The following is a 22,661-nucleotide window of genomic DNA, read 5'->3' on the forward strand; positions in this document are numbered from 1 at the left end:
CCAGCACATTGGAATAAACTATAAAATTCTGTATAAGTTTACCAAATTTATTTAGTCATGTAACCACTACTGCAAACAAGACACAGAACTATTCCACTACTGCAAAGATCTCCCTCTTGGCACTGCTTTATAATAGTAACACCCATAATATCCCTCCCTCAGTGTCACTAACTCTTATCAACCACTTATCTGTTCCCCATCCCTCAATTCTGATTGCAGGAGTATTACATAAATGGAATCATACAGTATATAATCCTTTAAGACTGGCTTTTTTTTTTCTCATTCAGCATAATGCCCTTGAGACTTATTATAAATAACAGTTTATTCCTTTCTAAATGTTGAGTAGTATTCATGGATGATATATCGTGGTTGCTTCTTCAACCATGCATCTATTTTCGGATATTTCGTTTGGTTCTAATTTGGAGCTTTTTCTTATGGGTTCTTAAATATATTATTGATAGTTATTTTATGGTATTTATCCTTTTTTCTTACTTGCTTCTTATACTACTTTTTTCCAACATGAGCACCTCAACAGAAAACCAAATACTGGTGAACTGTTTTCCTTACTAATTCTGAATTACTGTAATGTACAATTTCTGCCTAGCAGTTCAACACTTAAATAGGTTAAATCATCTGACACACGGTAATTTCATACAACGAAAATACCTAAAATAATTAGTGCAGTATACTGAACCGATCCACACAAAATGAATTTTAGAAAACAAGGCTGTAAGGTTGTTACTAACATCATAACACTTATGTCACAAATTACAGGAATATTGTGTATTATGGTTCTTCCCTTATAAGAACAACCGAAGCCCTTCATTTCAAAGGGGAAAGAGAAGTTAATCAGATGTTTTAGTAACTGTAGATTTTGTATACTTTAAGCAATTCTTAAATATTACAAAGGTAATAAACATATATGGAGACTATTTACTGTACAACTGTACCATATTTACAGTACAGCTGAAGATCAAGTTTAAAATAATCAAGTTTAAATGTATGCAACTGTTAGTGCATTGGCTATATTATGTTCAAAGGGAACAAAGCCTACCTCCCTGCCCCCAAACAAGACCTATTTAATAGCTAGCAGTAATTAAGTAGAAATTAGAGATATCATATGTCCTTTTTTTTGAAGAGCTCATATGTCTGAAGGGAACACTATCCACTAGATTACATTTATTAGTTTTCATATCCCTAAAATAAGATGGGGTTATATTCACCTTTTTATCCATTGAAAAGATGACAGGACTGATTATAATTTAGATGTCACTGATGCTCATCTCCCACCACCTTCTGGAGATTTTTCTTTTCGTTAATTTATTAAAATGTACAAATATACTTTTAGATACCGATAAAAACTGCTATTTGCTTGAATACTGTATCTAAGTATTAAGATGCTCAGAATTTCCTAAAAACATTTTCTGACAAGCCCTAATAAATTCCAAGTCCTTTTCATAGATGACTACTGTATCAGTCTGGAGAAACTGGCTGGTTAATTGAGGGTCCAGACAGTCATTCATTTCTATTTCTAGTGATGAGAAATGATTATTACCCCTAACCTTCCAATGAAGCAAGTGTACACACAGTATCCACTTTCCCTTTCTGTTGTGGAAACATTAGTCAGAGAGACACATGAAAGTTATTAAAAATTAAGTTCACCGGCCGGCGCCGTGGCTCAACAGGCTAATCCTCCGCCTTGCAGCGCCGGCACACCGGGTTCTAGTCCTGGTCGGGGCGCCGGATTCTGTCCCGGTTGCCCCTCTTCCAGGCCAGCTCTCTGCTGTGGCCAGGGAGTGCAGTGGAGGATGGCCCAAGTGCTTGGGCCCTGCACCCCATGGGAGACCAGGAGAAGCACCTGGCTCCTGCCATCGGATTAGCGTGGTGCGCTGGCTGCAGCGCACCGACCGGGAGGCCATTGGAGGGTGAACCAATGGCAAAAAGGAAGCCCTTTCTCTCTGTCTCTCTCTCTCTCACTGTCCACTCTGCCTGTCCAAAAAAAAAAAAAAAAAAATTAAGTTCACAAACACTAAGTCTATATTAGAAACTTAACTTTATCATAAGTCTCCTCATTTTGGAAATCATGCCTGGCTGGTTAAAGGCTCCAATTTGACTGTTATTTACATTTAGGAAGTAGAAGAACTTTCTAGCTGGTTCAAACTGGAGGTTTAGTTACTACAACCCCAACTCCTGGTTGGTTGTGTAGGTTCAGTAAGGTCTACCCCTCTTACTCTAGCAGAGTTTGCTCCTGGATTCTGTGGCTCATTCTTTGGCAACTTTTTAGCTATTTCCATGAATGTTTCATTTACATTCATCAATGTTTTAGCTGATGTCTCCATGAATAATAAACTAACATCACCTGCATAGGCCTGTGCTTCATGGAAACCTACAGATCTATTTGCTAGGTCAGTCTTGTGTCCTGATACAGCTATTACAAAGTTTGGACGTGCTTGCCTCTGAAGCTCTTTAACCTAGTTTTTTGCTTTTGCAAAGGACTCCTCGTTTGTGATATCATAAATAGTGAAGGCTGCTTGTGCCCCTCTGTAGTACATCAGTGCTAGGCTAAGGTATAGTTCTTGACCAGCTGAATCTCATATTTCAAATTTTACTGTTGTGTCATCAACACAGTTTGGATTAGAAAAGCAGCCCCAATGGTACCAATTTCATGAAATTAGCCTTTCACAAAAAGAAGCACTAGGCTTGATATGCCAACAACAGATTCTCTCAGAAGTACTAGCTTGAAATGCCATCTTTTATTTCCAGTATGTTGGGTCTTGTTGCTCCTCGATTAGCCATGTCCAAATTTAAAAGAAGTCCCTAACTTCAGACTCTAACAATACCTTTCAGTTTGCAAGGTGTCAACTTTTTTCTGGAGGTAAAGAAACCTGAGATGGTGGCACGCGAAGCCGAGGGGCTGCAGCTGCTGGCAGCAAGGAGCTAGGTGGAGGCCGGGCTGACAGCGCCATCTCCTCGCGTCGCTGGTATTTATCTTTTAAGCCAACATTTGAGACTGTAGTTATGTTGCTATTGATGAAATCTTTTGACTGTGATCACATTTTCCTGGTTTTTTCTTATGGTTAGTCATTTTTGATTATAGATGACATTTTGAATGAAGCACCATAGAGACTGGATCTATTTTTCTTCTCTGAAGCATCTTGGGTTTTGTTTTGATAGGCAGTTTTATTACTAACTTATAACCTAGAATTGTGAAGACTTGGTTTTATGTGTTGTTAGCATGTATTCATTTGGTTTCTCTCTAATCCCAGGGGAAATTCTTTATTCTCCTGACTTAGTCTTTACTCCTAAGAACTGATCCTCGTGGAGTTTAAAGAACTGATCCTTCTGGAGTTTAACAAAAAGACTAACATAGTTACCACGCCCTGGTACACAGGCTGGACTCAAACTCCAAACTCTGACTCTAACACGGTGGACAGCTACTGTCATTTCTGTTTTTTAAAATTTCAGTCTTTAACTGATTTCCCCTCTAGGATTCTTGGCATTGTACCTGTACATTTTTGGTTCACTGATAAACCCAGGATTCAAAGGAAGTTTTTACTCAGATGTTGAGTCTCTGCTGTAACTCACTTTCTGTAATTTCCAGGAACTCGAATTATCAAACTCGACGCGCTGACTTCAAAGACCAATAACTGTAGTTTTCTGGTGTCTTCTGATGCCTGATGCAAAGTTCTGATCCTTCCACCCCTTAAAGTGGGGCTTGGTCTTAGGGAGAAAGTTATCTAAACACAAAGTTTCCCAGAGTATGGTTTCCTTTCCTGAAGGGATGGTTTTCGTTTAGTTTTTGCTCTTTTTCTATTACTCGCTCATGTCTTCAGGCAGAATTAACAAACTTGTCATAGTTCATGAATTTTACCTGTAGGATGGTTTGCTTTATTATCTTTTTATTTTATCTGGATAAACCAATTCCAGTTTGCTTGACCTTTCATTAACTACTCTTCCTACAGAACACTGCTTTTTTTCTCGTCAGTTGAAAGGCCTTGCTATTTTCTTCACTCCTTCCTAGATTCTACATGCCTTTGGGTGCCCGACCAGTTCCTGTCCTCTGCATTTTCCCACCAATGAACTCATACCATTTGCTTTTACGTAGGGCTTTCCCTCATGATTTGTCAATTAATACACATTCCAAGCTGTGCAGAGGGCCCACTCATTTCACTCATTTGTTTAGAAGGCACCCGAGTTGGAGATGGAAATAGAAAAGAGGCAGTTTTGAAAACTAGACCTATAAGAAATGAAAGGTATATGAATGACATGGACATTTTGAGATTTGATTATTATTTACAGCCCTTGTCTCTCCTGTTGAGGAAATGTGTTTTTTTCTTCTTCCTATTTATTGAATGTTTTACTCAATGAATGATTAACTTTCTGTTTATAAAACAAATTAAAAGTATATCATTGTAAAAATTAAAAGAAAGAATAAGAAAGGAAGGAGGAGGGAAGGTGGGAGTGTGGGCAGGATGGAAAGTATCACTATGTTCCCAAATCTGCATATATAAAATACATGAAATTTGTTCACCTTACATAAATAAAAATATTATAAAAGCTAGTATGGTTACGGCTAGAAAACAGGAAACTATTTCCTTTTTAACTAAGTGTCCCATGCCATTGTATATTTCATTATCTTATTGGAATACAATTTCTTTTTTGTGACAAGATCACAAGATTCTGGAGGTCAAACCTCATGTCTACTCCTCTTCTTAGAGTATCAAACATAGTGTTTCATAAAGAAGTAAAGGTTTACTTGAATATACTGCTTTGAATTTTAATATTTTATGGACTTTCTGTGTTCTTTACCTATAATTTTCCAATTAACCTCACAGCGTTTGCCCCAATTTGATATCGTACTGAATCACGAAGGTGCACCTTGAGAATTCATAATTTGGATTCTGTTTAATTATCCAAGCATACCTCATACCATACTTTCTCCCCTATTCACCATGGTCTTACTACTATGGTCTTTTCTCAGCACTTAGTGCCTCAGCAATTCCTGCCTCAGAGCCTTAGAACTTGCTCTTCCCTTTGCCTGGAATACAGTAGGCATGCTTAGCTGCTTCTCATCACTTAGGTCTCGGGTCAGATGGTAATTGCTCAGAGAAGATCTTTCTTGTCACCTTTCCAAAGTTTCCTCTCTCTCTCAAATCCAACCCAAATTATTCTGTTACCCAGTGCTCTGCAGTGCTTCCTTCTTAGCACTTAATAGTACCTGAAATTACCCTCGTTTGTGTGTTTATTGCTTGTCTTTCGACTTAGAATCTGTATTCTGTTGGGGCAAGGAACTCTGTCTCATGTAGCGCAGTATGCCTAATGCCCAGAACAGTTCCTGAATGAACAAATGTTTGAGCTGTCACCTCAACTGCTAACTTAGAAGCAATTTGTCTGGAGCTGGCTTTGTGGTATAGCCTGCTATGCCAGCATCCCATATGGGCGCTGATTCTTGTCCTGACAGCTCCACTTCTTATTCAGCTCCCTGCTAGTGAAAAAAGCAGTGGAAGATGGCCCAAGTGTTTGGACCCCGGCCACCCACTTGGAAACCTTGATGGATCTCCTGACTTCAGCCTGACCCACCACTGGCTTTTGTGGCCATCTAGGGAGTGAATGAGCAGATGGAAGATGTTTCTCTCTCTCTCTCCCTCTCCCTCTTTAACTCTTTCAAAATTAAACAAACAATATTTTTTTAAAAATAATTTGTGTTAGATACAGTATTTTTTTAAAGATTTATTTATTTATCTGAAAGGCAGAGTTACATGGGGCCTGGTGCTGTGTTGCAGTGGGTGAAGCTGCTGCCTTCAGTGCCGGCATCCCATATGGGCGCTGGTTCGAGACCCAGCTGCTCTTTGATCCAGCTGTCTGCTGTGGCCTGGGAAAACAGTAGAAGATGGCCCAGGTCCTTGGGTCCCTGCACCCTGGCTCCTGGCTTCAGATCGGTGCAGCTCGGGCTGTTGTGGCCAACTGGGGAGTGAACCAGCAGATGGAAGACCTCTCTCTCTCTCTGCCTCTCCTTCTCTCTATATGTAATTCTTTCAAATAAATAAATAAATCTTTTAAAAAAAGAAAGGCAGAATACAGAGAGGCAGAGGCAGAAAGCTCTTCCATCTACTGGTTCATTCCCCAGATGGCTGTGATGGCTAGAGCTGTGCCGATCTGGAGCCAGGAGCCAGGAGCCAGGAGCCTCTTCCAGGTTTCCATGTAGGTGCAGGGGTCCAAAAACTTGGGCCATCCTCTACGGCTTTCCCGGGCCATAGCAGAGAGCTGGATCAGAAGTAGAGCAGCCAGGACTCAAACCTGCATCCATATGGGATGTCGGCACTGCAGGCAGTGGTTTTACCCACTATGCCACAACACTGGCCCCTAGATACAGTATTTCAACATATATAATAATAAATTGATTTTGGTGGAAAATGACACAGAAGTAAGGGCTACAGAGATGTTTTAAAATAATCAACATACTGTTTTCATTTCATTCTACCTAGTAAGACCACAGATCGTAAGATGTACAAATGAAAAGCAAAATAAAAATAATATCTCATATTAATGATAAGAGCTAATATTATATCCTGAGCAATTATTATATCCCAGGTATTGTAGAAAATACTAGACAAAATATTTATTTATGATAGCAACTCTGTGTGATAAATATAATAATCTTCATTTTATGGATGAGGACACTGGAAGCAGAAGCCATGTAAGGAGTGAGGTGAGTTGATTTTCAAGAGTGGCAATGAGACGCAGGCAGTCTGATTCCAGTTGGTGGTGGAATCATCACACCGCGTGGCCTCCTCCCCACTTCAAAGTTCATTTTGGCTCTCATTTATTTACCAAGCGGGTCTGGCAGTATTCTTTACATGTGGTTTTACCATAGTTCTGAATAAGTAATAATGGACTTGGGGTTCAGCTCCAGGCCTATCTATGTATGTGCTTAAAACCCTCAACCTAACTTCTTCAGTCCTCAGTTTCCATACATATCAGATGAAAGGTTACTTAAGTCTCATCAAAGAGAAACTGGCATTTTATAACTATTTTTTTCCCTGTGATGAGAGCCCATGACACCATGTTGCCAATAAACTTGGGGGAAATATTGTTAGGAATACTTAGTTCATTACCTGGACTTTATTCATCTCCAGTTTGTTCTTCTCATTGGCACTCTGATCTTGTTTGCCAGCCCCCTTTTTCTGAGGGCCTTTCCCAAAGAAGATGTAGTTTACAAAGGCGTATTCCAGCAGAGCCAGGAACACGAACACAAAGCAGCCCATCAGGTAGATGTCGATCGCTTTGACGTAAGGGATCTTTGGCAAGGTCTCCCTGAGGTGCGTGCTGATGGTTGTCATTGTCAGCACTGTGGTGATTCCTGTGGAGCAAGAAAGAGCGAAGCTGAAGACACCTCTGTGGTGCAGCCTTTTGGAGGACTGAGAGGACAGACGCCACTCCCTCCCTGGGGCAAAGATGGCAGTCACGTGCTAAACTATTGGACAAAAGCACACATTTTCTCAAAGACAAAGCTGTAGGCTTCCTCCATGGTCCATTAATGTTTGTGGGCTGAATAATAAATATTTTGTATTGATGCTGGTTATAATAATTTCAATAAGATGTGAAAAAGAAGTTGGAATCCTGCATAGTTTGTATTGCAATACTAATATACATCTGTATAGTGTTTTCTAGTTTTAAACATCTACAGTTATGAATTATCTTATATGGTTGTCAAAATAGCACACTGAACATTGTAGGGAAATTAAATTATTCTCATTTTATACCTAGGTAAACAGAAATTATTTGATTAGTTATTTTTTGAGACTATACAGGTAGAGAGCAATAAATACATAAAGATGTAACAGCATTTAAAATAAACACAGAAATGAGAAGATAATAACTGAAACTTAGTGGAAGTCCTTTAAAATAATGACAGGAAGGAAGGAGATGAAGGTCCAAGTACTTGGTGTTCTGCTATCCCTGTGAGAGGCCCAGGTGAATTTCCTGGCTCCTGGCTTTGGCTTGGCTCAGCCATGTCTGTTGTGGGCATATGGAGAGTGAATCAGTAGATAGAAGATGTCAGTTTCTCTCTCTATGAAGCTGCCTAGAAAGAAAAAGATAGAAAGAAAGAAAAGAGAAAGAAATAAAGAGGAAGGAAGAAAAGATGACAGATAGAAAGTATGAAATAGATAATAAGGACAAATGAAAGCTAACAAAAGGAATGGAAAGTAGCTAAGTGAAAGGGGAAAAAGTAGTTTAGCACTTTTTCCAATTAGATTATTCCAATTAGATTATTCTAATGTACAGGTTCTCTGATTTGATGATTGAAATTTTTGAAGAACAGATATGATGAACAGGACTTATAAGTTAGAAAGGTTCAGAGCGGTAGTGAGTACGAATGTGCCGGGCTGACATGAAGTGTCATCATGAGTGGTCACACTCAGTTCTTGAGTAAAACTTTAAATGTTATTTAATACAATTCTGGCTAATGAGTTTAAAATAAATGAATGCTTCATTAACAAATTCACTAATTGCACTTCTGCTTTTGGTCAGTTTAAATTTTTAAACAAAGTGATTGGTAAATGAATGTCTTTAAAAATTATATGTTTAAAAATATCTCTGGTTTAATTCTACATTCAAAACAAGTTACATCCATATCTTCATAATCAGACATTGCTGATATCACTAATAAAAATAACTTGGTGGGGCCCTTGCTGTGGCGTAGCGGGTAAAGGCACTAGCCGCAGTGCCAGCATCCCAAATGGGTGCCGGTTCGAGTCCTGGCTACTCCACTTCACATCCAGCTTTCTGCTATGGCCTGGGAAAGCAGTGGAAGGTGGCCCAAGTCCTTGGGCTGCTGCACCTGTGTAGGAGACCTAAAGAAGCTCCTGATCGGCCCAGCTTTGGCCACTGCAGCCATTTGGGGAGTGAACCATTTCTATTAATAAAACAAGCATAAGTTTTCAACTCTTATTTTTGTGTAGCAAAGGTAATAAAAATTGTTGTTTTGTTGACTATAAGAATGAAAGTGAAAATCAGTTTCAACCTTGTTCAAATGGAGGAATTCTTTTCAATTTCATAATGACTTAGTGCGATTTTTAAAATATTCTGGCTTCCCTTAGTCTGTAACACTATATAGAAGGTTATAGATAAAATTCTAATTGAAATATCACTGGAAACACTTTCTCTTCTGGGAATCCTCCTTCCCCCCCCTTCCTTCTTCTGACCTCATGTCCAGCTTCTGAGAGGACTGTGTATTTCCCCAAACTCATACATGAGGGGTCTTCAAAAAGTTCATGGAAAATACACACTATGAAAAAATGCATTTTTTCAAAATATTTTTCATCAAATAATCTTATTTTTTTTCACTTTTCTGTGAGCTTTTAGAAGTGCCCTCATACTGCTTGAGTGCCTCTTTTTATCTTTGTTATTGAACTGAGTATTTTGACCTACTCTGGGACTCTTTTTCATCCCCAAAGTACCCACACTATGCCTAGGACAGGGTGAGATAAATGAACACGAGAAGGTAAGCACCTAGAGGACAGAGATTTTTGGTTGGCTCCTTGGTTTATTTCCAGTATCTGTAGCAGTGCCTGCTATATAGTAGGAATACAGCAAACATTAATTGAAAAAAAGAAGCTATTGAAGTGCTTTCAGTGTGTTAGAGTGCATTATTTAATAATCCTCCTTTGAAAACTGTTTAGAAGTATTTCCATTTTACAAATATGGAAACAGACTCAGGAGAGGCTAAGAACTCATGGTAAATATCCAAGTGTAGTTCCATTCGCAGGTCTTTTGTTCTTCCTACAGAATACAGATGTATTTATTTTTAAGATTTATTTATTAATTAATTGAAAGGCAGAGTTACAGAGAGGCAAAGGCAGAGAGAGAGGTCTTCCATCCACTGGTTCACTCCCCAAATGGCCACAACAGCCAGAGCTGGGCTGATCCTAACCCAGGAGCCAGGAGCCAGGAGCTTCTTCCAGGTTTTCCATATGGGTGCAGGGATCCAAGGACTTGGGACATTCTCTACTGCTGTCCCAGATAACAGCAGAGAGCTGGATTGCAAGTGGAGCAGCCAGGACTCAAACTGGCACCCATATGGGATACCAGCACCGCAGGCAGCGGATCTACCTGCTATTCCACAGTGCCAGCCCTGGATGTGTGTGTTTTTTTAAAATTTTTATTTATTTATTTTTGCTATATTATCAATACTTTTTCAAAATGGATGTGTTTTTGGGTATGGGAAGCATTGAGTAAATGACTGGAATTGGCCATTTGTCATTGTTCCATTTTATAATTTAAGTGAAGACAATCAACTTCTTTATAATACCACTCACAGTTTTGGTCTCTCCCTTATTGTATTGTATGTATTTACTTAAAAGGCAGAAAGATGGTAAAAAGAGATCTTCCATCCACTGGTTCACATTCCAAATAGCTCCAACAGTCTGGGCTGGGCCCAAAGCCAGAAGCTTTAAATTCCATCAGCCACAGGAGTAGCAGGAGCCCACGTGCTTGGGCCATCAGCAGCTGCCTCCCAGGGTGTATATTAGCAAGAAGTTGGATCTCAAATATTGAGTAGCTGGGATTGAACTGGCACTCAGACATGGGATGCGGGCATCCCAAGCAGCAACTTAAAATATTTTATGGCCTAGTCATACTACCATATAAAATTTTAGTGGGCATAGTAATTTTATATTCAAATTGATTTAAATCTTTTATTACAGATTTGTAAATAATTTTACAGTTTAGGGATTTTAAGAAATCTGTTTATGTGGGTCATAAAACGGTAGCGGAGTAAACAGTGGCGTATTTTATCTGAGTTGCCACTGTCTTGCTGTGTAATCTGGTATAAGTCAGTGCCTCTGAACCTCACTTTCCTTGTGTATACAATGCAACATTTATTTCGATACTTATAATTTTTCCAGCTTTAAAATTCTGTTTGTTTTTCAAGTTGCCAGACCCCGTAATCTTTAAGATGCTTTCCCTATTCTGCAGAAACATTGGCATCAATTAGTTGTACGAGGATAGCTACCTTGTATTGATCGATGAAATGCCATATACCTTACATATCTTCTCATTACCTTCTGACAACAGCCCTGCAGGGTAGGTGTCATTGTTGCTGTTTGCTGAGGGCCACAGGAACTGCTCCCAGGACTTAGGGGTAGAGTGACAACTGAAACCCCAGGATCTGACTGAAGCTCTCCGTTCTTTATGCTCTGACACTTTCCTCTCTCTTGAACCCAAGGGGTGACTTCCTCTAACCCAGGGGATCTCAGGGGCAGTATTTTTTGACATTTTGAGCTGGGTACTTTGTTGTGTCTTAGGCTTTGTGGGATATTTAACAGTATCTCAGGCCTGTGGTACCTATGGCCAAAAATATCTCCAGATATTGTCAAATGTCCCCAAGCATGGTGGGGAAGGACAAAACTGGCCCAATTTGAGGACAACTGAAGTCATCAATGACTGAGGACAAATATAATCAGTGTTTCTAGCATAGTTTAGTTTAAGGGTCAAATGGAATTGACAACGTGGATGCCAGCAAAGAACCCCATGTCTTCATTCATTTATTTCATTTATTTGCCTTTACTCTCATGATTTGTTCTCCTTAGACAGTATTCATTGCTAGAGTACAAAGAATACCATGGAAAATCTGATTAACGTTCATTAAATCACCAAGAAAGTTACCCACCAGGTGTCCCCTACGTGTCAGACACTATCTGTGTTACTGGTTAAAATAGTGATCAAGGAGGTGGGTGTTTCGCTTGGTGCTTCAGTGCCTGAGTCCTGCATCAGAGTGCCTGGAGTAAATCCTTGGCTCTGGCTCCTGACTCCAGGTTCCACCTGTGCAGACCCTGGGAGACTCTAGCAATGTCTCAAGTCATTGAGTTCCTGCCACCCACAGGGAGACCAGGACTGTGATTCCAGCTTCAGCCCCAGCACTACAGGCATCTGGGGAGTGAACCCGCAGATGGGAGATATGTCTCTGTCTATGTCTCTGTCTCCCACCCTCCCCCCGTCCTTTCTCCCAAATAAATGAAAACTAATTTTAAAAATAAAAAAGAAACAGTGAATAAGATGATATTGTAGAGGAAGCAGATATTAAACAATTTATTTTAGCTCATTTCTCTTAGGATTCCCATTAATCTTTTAAACACTAACTTTAGAACCAGAGGCTTTGTGTTAGTCATGTTTTACCCACAAAACTTATCATACAGAGCCTGAATTTGGCTCCCTTCCTATGACAGTAAAAATGACATACCTGGTGCTGTGGTGCAGCAGGTTACAGCCCTGGCCTGCAGCGCCTGCATCCCATACAGGTGCTGGTTCAATTCCTAGCTGCTCCACTTTCGATCCAGCTCTCAGCTACGGCTTGGGAAAGCAGTAGAAGATGGTCCAAGTCCTTGGGCCCCTGCATCCGCGTGAGGGACCCAGAAGAGCCTCCCAGCTCCTGGCTTTGGATCGGCCCAGCTCTGGCTGTTGCAGCCATCTGGGAAGTGAACTAGTGGATGGAAGACCTCTCTCTCTCTCTCTCTCTCTCCCTCTGCCTCTCCGTAACTCTGCCTTTCAAATAAATAAATAGACTTGTAAAGAGAGTCACAATTATTGAGCTTGCTAGCTATTATTTCCTGTTGTGGACATCACTCAGCATTTTTCTTTGAACCATGGCAATTACATGAAACCATATTAATAGTCAAGCTATATGTGTAGACATGTATGTTTGATACAATAAAGTGTTTGCTCTCTGTAATCTTAAAATACTCAAAGGTTGATAAGCAGCTGCAAGTGTTTGTCTTGGTGACCCAGTTGTACTCAGGCAATACAAACAGGCTGTTGAGATGACAATTAGTCAAAGTGTAAAAAGATGTGCTGCTCATATATTCCAGGTCAGTAGTTTAAGAAGAGAGAAGATGCAATGAGTCAGTAAAAAATGAGGCACTGGGGGTCAGTGCTATGTGTAGTGGGTAAAGCCACCACCTGCAGTGCCGGCATCCCATATGGATGCTGGTTCAAGTTCTGGCTTTTCCAATTACAATCCAGCTCTCTGCTATGGCCTGGGAAAGCAGCAGCAGATGGCCCAAGTCCTTGGGCCCCTGCACCCACGTGGGAGACTTCAAAAAAGCTCCTGTCTTTGGATGGGCCCAGCTCCGGCAGTTGTGGCTATTTAAGGGAGTGAACCTGTGGATGGAAGACTTTCTCTTTCTCTCTTTCTCTCTGTAGCTGTACCTTTCAAATAAATAAATATCTCTTTAAAAAAAAGATGCTCTGTGTGTGTGTGTGTGTGTGTGAAAGAGAATGAGAGAGAGAGAGAGAGAGAGAGAGAGAGAATAAACACTGAATGTGACAACTGAAATGGTTCTAGCATCAAATAGAAACAGACTAGCTCGTGGTCATATTCATCAGATACACCTTACTCATTTTCACTTTCCAAGGAACCTTATAAGGTATTTTTTAAAAAAAAAAGATTTATTTATTTATTTGAAAGGCAGAGTTACAAAGAGGCAGAGGCAGAGAGAGAAAAAAGTCTTCCATCTGCTGGTTCACTTCCCAATTGGCTGTAACGGCCAGAGCTGTGCCAATCTGAAGCCAAGAGCCAGGAGCTTCTGGGTCTCCCACACTGGTGCAGAGGCCCAAGGACTTGGACCATCTTCTACTGCTTTCACAGGATATAGTAGAGAGTTGGATTGGAAGTGGAAGAACCGGGACTCAAACTGGTGCCCATATGGGATGCTGGCACTGCAGTTGTGGATTTATCCAATATGCACAGCCCGGCCTCTTATAAGGTCTTAAATACAGCTTTTAGCTTCCAGCCATTATTAAACCACAGAAAATTAACTCTGAATTTTGTTCCACTGAGAAGGAAACCATTTTTCATTTTGACTTGATTATAGATCATTAATATAGCTGAAGAATTGTGCCTTATTCAATATAATGAGTCAAACTTACAGGATACCCAGCTTCAATGATTTAATTTTAGTTAATGTTCAAAGGCTGGTATTTCCCACTAGCTGATGAGGCTTATTAGTACTCTTAAAGTTTTGATTTCTACAAATCCAGTTGAAAATAACATGTTGTAAATATTTTCCACTGTAAAAAGCAGGTACCAACAAGGAATTCATCAAACATTGCTAAAAATTTGTGCAATGAGAATTAAAAATTTATTGTACAAAGCACATATAGTGTGAAACATACTTCAAGGTTTTTTTTTTGGTAAAATGCTAAAAAGATAGTGCAGTGTAAGACATTCATTGTAAACATGCTTATATTTAGATTTTTATATTTAAGCACTTTTATGGTAATTCAATTTTTTGGTTTGATATTATAATGTTCTTGTCTATAATTGCTAATATTGATTATTTGTTTGAAGGTAAAATTCGGTAGCCCTATGCAACATTGGGAATGCATTACCTAGTGCGACTCTGGCTGCTGATGCATCATAATTGATCCAAAAAGACACCCAGGACAGAATTGTAATGAGTGTAGAAGGCATGTAGGTTTGCAAAATGAAGTAACCAATGTTTCTCTTTAGTCGAAAACTTAGAGAGAGTCGTGGGTAGGCCCCTGGATTGAAAAAAGAAAAAGAAAAAAAATCAGATCATCTGTCTGAAGTCATCTTATTCTTTTCACAGAATCCTTAATTCATTTTGGATAAAACATCCTCACCTGTTGTGAATTCCACTTTCTTGGACACCATCTTGTAATCAACAATTGAAAACTGAGGAAGCTCAATTTTATTAACTCCAGTTACTGCTCCCTCTCCTCCATTCCAGTAAAACTCAATGTCATCAGTGGTATAACCATCTGAAACAAAGAAATGCAGTGTGACTTAAGACAGCATAATTGATCTATACATTCATTTTGAGGACAATGTGGGAGCTGAAGGGAAAATTCCCAACCAATGATGACAATGAGGAATGAGTTTAAATTAGGATGATGTTTAGGTCTCATGAGTGCTATTTTTGATGGGTTGGTTGTGGCTGCAATAAGAAAATGATGCATTTGGCTTTAGTGAACATAGTTGTGAATCATTTAGTGATACTTTATATCATTGTTACATATTTATTCTCACTGTGACTACCATAGGTCACTCTTTGGTTAAATTGATGGATGGCTAGATTCCAGGTGCCTGGAAGATGATTTTGTTCATGCACTATTTATCAGTAACAATTATAGAAATAACAACTGAAAACGTATTTTTTTAATTTATTTTTTAAGGAATATAAATTTCTAAGTACAACTCTAGGAATATAGTGATTCTCCTCACCATATCAGCCCTCCTACCCACACTCCCATTCCTCCTCCTCCCTCTCCCCTTGCTAGTCCCATTCTCCATTAAGATTCATTTTCAGTTAACTTTGTACACAGAAGACCAGCTCTATACTAAGTATTTTTCAACAATTTGCATACACACATAAACACACACACAAATTGAGAACTAGTTTAACAGTTAACTCTCATAATACAACTCATTGAGGATAGAGGTCCTGCATGGGGAGTTAATGCACAGTGACTCCTGCTGTCGATTTAACAATTAATACTCTTACGTATGATGTCAGTGACTACCTGAGGCTCTTGACATGAGTTGCCTAGGCTATGGAACCTTTTGAGTCTGCAAGCTCAATCAGTATTTGAACAAGGCCATAAGCAAATTGGAAGTTCTCTCTTCCTTATAGAGAAAAGTACATCCTTCTTTGATGACCACTTCATTCCAGTGGGCCTCATTCACAGAGATCCTTTATGTAGAACATTTTTTTGCCACAGTGTCTTGGCTTTCCATGCCTGAAATGCTCTCACAGGCTTTTCAGCCAAACTAGGAAGCCTTAAAGGCTGATTCTGAGGTCGGAGGAGCACATATTTTTTTTTTAACTTTTATTTAATAAATATAAATTTCCAAAGTACAACTTTTGGATTATAGCGGCTTTTCCCCCCATAACTTCCCTCCTACCCACAATCATCCCATCTCCGTCTCCCTCTCCCATCCCATTTTTTTTAATCTTTTATTTAATGAATATAAATTTCCAAAGTACAGCTCATGGATTACAATGGCCTCCCCCCCCCCATAACTTCCCTCCCACCCGCAACCCTCCCCTCTCCCGCTCGCTCTCCCCCTCCATTCACATCAAGATTCATTCTCAACTCTCTTTATATACAGAAAATCAGTTTAGTATATATAAAGATTTCAACAGTTTGCCCTCACATAGCAACACAAAGTGAAAAAATACTGTTGGAGTACTAGTTATAGCATTAAATCACAGTGTACAGCACATTAATGACAGAGATCCTACATGATATTTTTTTAAAAAATTAATTTTCTATGTAATTTCCAATTTAACACCAAGTTTTTTTCTTTCATTTCCAATTATCTTTATATACAGGAGATCGATTCAGTATATACTAAGTAAAGATTTCATCAGTTTGCACCCACACGTAGACACAAAGTGTAAAAATACTGTTTCAGTACTAGCCATATCATCACTTCACATTGGACAACCCATTAAGGACAGATCCCACATGGGACGCAAGTACACAGTGACTCCTGATGTTGATTTAACAATTTAACACTCTTGTTTATGGCGTCAGCAATCTCCCCAGGCTCTAGTCATGGGCTGCCGAGGCCATGGAAGCCTTTAGGGTTTGCCAACTTCGATCCCATTCTGACAGGGTCATAGTCAAAGTGGAAGTTCCCTCCTCCCTTCAGAGAAAGGCCCATTTTTTTTTTTTTTTTTTTTATCGAGATTCATTTTCAGTGAATCTTTGTACACAGAAGATCAACTTGGTATATACTAAGGTTTCAACAGTTTGCACCCACACAGACACACAAAGTATAAAGTACTATTTGAGTAGTAGTTTTACCATTATTTTGCATAGTACAACACATTAAGGACAGAGATCTTACATGGGGAGTAGGTGCACAGTGACTCCTGTTGTTGATTTAACAACTGACACTCTTATTTATGACGTCAGTAATCTCCCAAGGCTGTTGTCATGAGCTGCCAAGGCTATGGAAGCCTCTTGAGTTCACAAACTCCGACCTTATTTAGACAAGGTCATAATCAAAGTGGAAGTTCTCTCCTCCCTTCAGAGAAAGGTACCTCCTTTCTGATGGCTCATTCTTTCCGCTGGGATCTCACTCACAGAGATCTTTAATTTAGGTGTTTTTTTTTTTTTTTTTTTTTTTTGCCACAGTGTCTTGGCTTTCCATGGCTGAGAAACTCTCATGTTTTTTTAGCTGGATCTGAAGGCCTTAATGGTTAATTCTGAGGCTAGAGTGCTGTTTGGGGCATCTGCCATTCTACGAGTCTGCTGTGTGTCTGCTTCCCATGTTGGATTGTTTTCTCCTTTTTAATTCTATCAGTTATTATTAGCAGACACTAGTCCTATTTATGGAGGAGCACATTTTTAAAAAAGGAAATGGAAGGGACAGAGTTATGAAGTATAATAAAAGACCAAACTTGTCAATACCTACTAAAGAATCAAGACGTTAAAAATACATTTCTTTTAGAAAATTAGCCAAGATTCTAGTCACATTTTTGGTTATAGTTAATATTATTATAGCTAACATACAGATGAGAATATTAGTAATTACATGAATTCTTGGTAATTATTTTACATTGTCATACTTATGGGGGAGAGCTTTAATTAATTTTAGAGTAACGTGTAGAGAACTATAGACACCAGTAGAGGGTTTGCCTTTATGTCTTTGGCATGGAAGGCTCTGTGTCCCAGGTCTATTCCTCCTTCCATTTTGCTCCACTTGCCAGGGTTTTAGCTGGGCTGTGGTCATGTAAATGAGTTACTTGCATAAAAACAACATTGCATATGTTTACAAAAATAAAAATAACTGATGGCAAATTTTAGAACATTTCTCTTTCTGCCAGCTAGAGAGAAAGAAGGTCTTTCTTAATTCATTCATTTTCTATTTATACTCACCTCAAATGAAAAAACATCAAACTTTTTTTGACATTAGAATTAACTAGGTCTCATGTTTCAGAGGTAACCATATGATTTTTTTATAGTAAACATCATGCTGTCCTACTTTTGACTAAAGCCAGTAACAGCTTCTTAGAAGATAAAAAATTGTTTGAAATTCAGGAGTTGAATGCCAAGTAAATGCCAAAGGGTCACTATCACTGCAAGAATGTAATAAACTTTAAACTGTTCTCTTCCCCGTCCTACATAATTTTTTTGAGAGGAAATGAAACTGTCTTAACTTTACTGCTTTAAACATTCTTAACTTTTATATCTGTAACTTTTTGCCACTCTATAGATGATTACTTTTTGTAGTATGTTTCCATTTATTTTCTTTGTCTTTAATCCATCTCCTTCTTCATCCAAGAAGTTACCCTCTCTCCAAAGGGAGCATCTTCCACATTCAGGAACTCATTCAGCAATGACTCAAGTGAAGCAACAGAAGTGGAAGACATTTACTTTAAATATCACTGCTGATCTCTGAGAAGCTATAAGACTTATTATCTATTAGACTTACAATGACCTCGAAGGGACTAATTAGCATAACAGGGATTAACACCTGATTGAGGAAATTATTCTATGGAACTCCAATGAAAAAAATTAAGCAAGACAAATAACTAAAATATAATAAAGGAAATAAAGGAAACCACCTTAAAAATAGAGGGACTGCAAAAAACATTCTACTGCTACTTAAACAGTTCTAAAACATAGGAAAAGTAGGAAAAATTTATTTTCATAAAATAAGCAAAAATTTTGCAAAAATTCATCATTAAATAAAAATAATAAATCCTAACTAGTTGGGCTTACTGTGTGTAAAGGATTCAATTTTTGTAATGCTTCACTATATTAATATATTTAAGAAGACAAAACCATATAATTATTTATGCAAATGCTAAAATGGCATTTGCTGATATTCAATTTCCATTGTTTTTAACAAATCAAATAACATCACTCAATAAATAATTATGAATAGATGGATATACTTCTTTAGAATGATAAGCTGTATAAGATCTATCTAGATCCTGAAGTCAGCTTCATCCTTATTGTGGAAACACTGAAACATTCTCACAAAAGCAAAAAAAGAAATGTCCACTACTATTACTATTATTTAACAATGTTCTGGAAATACTAACCAATGCATTATATAAGAGATGAACAATTGAAGTATAAAGTTAGAAACCTGCTGTTTAAGCTATCTGGACTGGCAAAGTATGTACAACTATATACCTAGTAAGATTCAAAGAACTAACTAAATAACTATTAAAAGCAATAAGAATTTGGTTTCATAATGGTGAACAAAGTACTATACAGAGATTTATAACTTTCACAAATAAAAACCATGATTTAAGTGTAATGGATGAAAAAGCTCTTTTTATAGAAACAAAAATATCAGTAATTTATTCAGAAATATGCAAGATATAAATGAAGCAACATGTGTAATAGTTTTGAAAAACACAAAAGAAACCTTGGACAAACAAAAAGAATAATTAGAAAGATTTGGTATCATAAGTTCATTTACAATTTAATGTGATTGTCTAACTATACTGATAAACTTTTTGCTTTGTGAATTAGACAAAATGCTTCTAAAGTTAAAATAAATCAGGGAATAAAAAACCTATAAAATAAAAGAAATAATGGGCAAATAGCCTTATCAGGAAGTAAAACATTATAAATTCTCAGTAATTACAAAAGCATGAATTCATGGTTGGAACAGACAGAAAAATGGGCCACAGCAGAAATTCAGGACTAGAGTTAAAACATAGGAGAATTTAGTATACAATAAAAATGGCACCTCAAACAATTAGAGAAAAGATGGTTAAATAAATCATGTTGGAAAAACTGAGGTGCCATAAAAATTAGTTTGGACGTGTATTTCATGCCACATAATAAACCTTAAGTAGATTATATGAGTGTACTTCAAGAAGTTTCTGAAGGGCCAAGCTTCATGGCATAGTGGGTAAAGTAGCCACCCATGATGCCAGCATCCTGTATGGGCACTGGTTTATGTCCTAGCTGTACCATTTCAGCTCCCTGCCAATGGCCTGGGAAAAGCAGTGGAAGATGGCCCAAGTGTTTGTGTCCCTGCCGCCCACATGAGAGTTGTGGGAGTTCTGGATGAAATTCCTGGCTCCTGGCTTTGACCTGGCCCAGCACTGGCTATTGTGGATGGGTGTAGCAGTAGAATGTGTTTGGGCCCCTGTCACCCATGTGGGAGAGCCAGATGGAGCTCCTGGCTTTGACCTGGCTCAGTGCTGGCTGTTGTAGCCATCTGGGGAGTGAACCAGCAGGTGGATGATCTCTCTCTGTATTTCTCTCTCTCTCTAACTTGGACTTTGAAATAAATAATTAAAAAAAGAAGTTTGTGGAAAAATGGAATTAAAAATAAGTTATTTTTGACACAAAACATTTGAAATGCACAGTTTTTTCATATATGCATTTTCATGAACTTTTTGAAGATTTCTGTATACATTTTATAGGACTGGGTGGACCTTCATATGACTGTGTGACTATGTGACAATAGAAGGCCTTGATTGGGGAGGTAGCCTGGACGGGAAGGGGTAGCTTTAGGACCTCAGCAATTGGAGCCAGGCTGTGCTTCTGTGGAGTTGACTCAGACCTGCTTAGTCTCCGCCAAAGAGGAGGAAAAAATTTCTGGCACCATCTAGACCTATCTCTCTTCAGAGACATAAAATTACTTTTCCTATTTAAAAATCTGATTAGTTAAAACATTCACAAATTCATGAGATAAAAGCAAATCTATTGACTTTGCCAATGCCAAACTTAGGGGAAATTTTTTCCCACAGATGATTTTATGTGATGAAAAATGCCTCAGTAACATCTTTTTAGGAAAATGGTATGAAAGGTGAGATTTCTCATAAAGATAAATAGAATTAAAAAGTAGTTTAAAATCCTTTAAAGAGCTGAGACACTGCAGTCCAAATTTAAAGCTCTCTTTTTTTTTATTAAACTTTTATTTAATGAATATAAATTTCCAAAGTATAGCTTATGGGTTACAATGGCTTCCCCCCTCCCATAACTTCCCTCCCGCCCGCAACCCTCCCCTTTCCCGCTCCCTCTCCCCTTCCATTCATGTAAAGATTCATTTTCAATTCTCTCTTTTTGTCTGACTTGATCCGTTGTGGCTTTCAGTAGCATATCTTATACCCCTTGTTGACCTTTACATAGTGCATGTTCTTTTAGGGTGACAAGTTTCACCCTCTCTGTGCTAGACTGCACTTGTTTTTTGCTGGTCATTGGCAATGTAGAATAGTTGAACTGTATTTGTTAGGAGGGGAGGTTCTTGAATCCAGAATCTACAGACTCACTATGGAAAGATACACTATTTATAGATCAAAGTCTGTCAACTTTTGTCCTTGTTTAACTATGGGAGTGGATGCACCTACAGCTTTTGACTTTGTTATGCCTCAGTTTCCAGCTTTGTGATCCTGGATGGCCCATTTATAATGGGCAGAAATAAGAGGACTGATAGGAAACAACTGTTTCTGTGTCAGCTTCAGAGCTGCCTGTCAGAGGCGCCTGCTTGCTCATGTTGCCTTCCCAAGTGCTAACAAGAGATCCTTGATGAAACTTCTCCACTGCCACAGACAACTTCTCTGGATTCAAACTTTTTTTTTTTTTTTGATAGGCAGAGTGGACAGTGAGAGAGAGAGACAGAAAGATCTTCCTTTTCCGTTGGTTCACTCCACAATGGCCACTGCGGCCGGCGCACCACGCTGATCTGAAGCCAGGAGTCAGGTGCTTCTCCTGGTCTCCCATGCGGGTGCAGGGCCCAAGCACTTGGGCCATCCTCCACTGCACTCCTGGGCCACAGCAGAGAGCTGGACTGGAAGAGGAGCAACCTGGACAGAAACCAGCACCCCGTCTGGGACTAGAACCTGGTGTACCAGTGCTGCAGGTGGAGGATTAGCCTATTGAGCTGCTGTGCCGGCCTGGATTCAGACTTTGGTCTTCCCACACATATTCGTTACCTTTTCATTACTCTGAGGAAATACCCAATGCAACAAACTTTAAAAGGGAAAAGGTTTATTTGACCTATAATTTTAGAGGTTCAAGCCCAGAAATTGGTGGACCCATGTGTTTGGCCTCTGGGAAGTGTATGTGTGCAGAGGAAGGAACACAAGATGATCAACATTCAGAGTGGCTGGGCCAAACATGGGCTTTTATAGCAACCTTCTTGGGAGAACTGCCTTCCAAGGACATGCTCTCAATGATCTCCCAATAGATCCACCTCCTAAATGCCAAAATTGGATTAAGTTTTAGTCTTAGTACCATTAGCTTACAGCTCTGGGATTTAAATGTGTGTATGGATTTAAGACCAGCTTCTATTCCAAACTTAGTACTATTTGCTGATTAGGATCTCTGCTGAAGAATAGACCAATATCTCATCCTTCCTCATGCCAACATCAAACATACCTTGTTCTCTGGAAAGTCAGATCAACGGAACCTACAGCTAACATATTTAAATGCGTATATCCTAATACATGCATTTTGGGTGTCTTAGATATCAAACAATAGCCTAGGCATTAAGATCATGTAGTAGGTTATACATGACTTTTCTTGTTAGGATCTCATCACGTAATGGCAATCTGAGCAAACTGTTGACCCAAAGAGTTAGCTGTAGTTGCCTCTGCAGAAGATTTGACCAACTCAGTAGAGAAGGGCACTCTTGCAGAAGGGATAACATGTAGATT

The 22,661-nt window shown here is 38.9% G+C and overlaps 1 protein-coding gene and 1 pseudogene across 2 annotated transcripts in view; both read right to left on the bottom strand.

Annotated features, from left to right (window-relative positions):
- GABRB1 (gamma-aminobutyric acid type A receptor subunit beta1) overlaps positions 1-22,661 on the bottom strand; it is a 439,794-nt gene that overhangs the window by 7,907 nt on the left and 409,226 nt on the right. The window contains exons 6-8 of one of the 2 annotated variants that reach the window (XM_062213299.1): positions 14,644-14,781; positions 14,389-14,541; positions 7,116-7,360 (exon numbers count right to left, since the gene is read on the bottom strand). In XM_062213299.1, coding sequence (XP_062069283.1) covers positions 7,116-7,360; positions 14,389-14,541; positions 14,644-14,781 — 536 coding nt within the window. The remainder of the gene's footprint in view (positions 1-7,115; positions 7,361-14,388; positions 14,542-14,643; positions 14,782-22,661) is intronic. The other variant, XM_062213300.1, reaches the window with a different exon arrangement.
- Positions 2,169-2,796, bottom strand: LOC133775294 (ras-related protein Rab-5A-like; annotated as a pseudogene).

The sequence above is a fragment of the Lepus europaeus genome, chromosome 16 (genome assembly GCF_033115175.1).
Source record: "Lepus europaeus isolate LE1 chromosome 16, mLepTim1.pri, whole genome shotgun sequence".
Taxonomy (NCBI): Eukaryota; Metazoa; Chordata; class Mammalia; order Lagomorpha; family Leporidae; genus Lepus; species Lepus europaeus.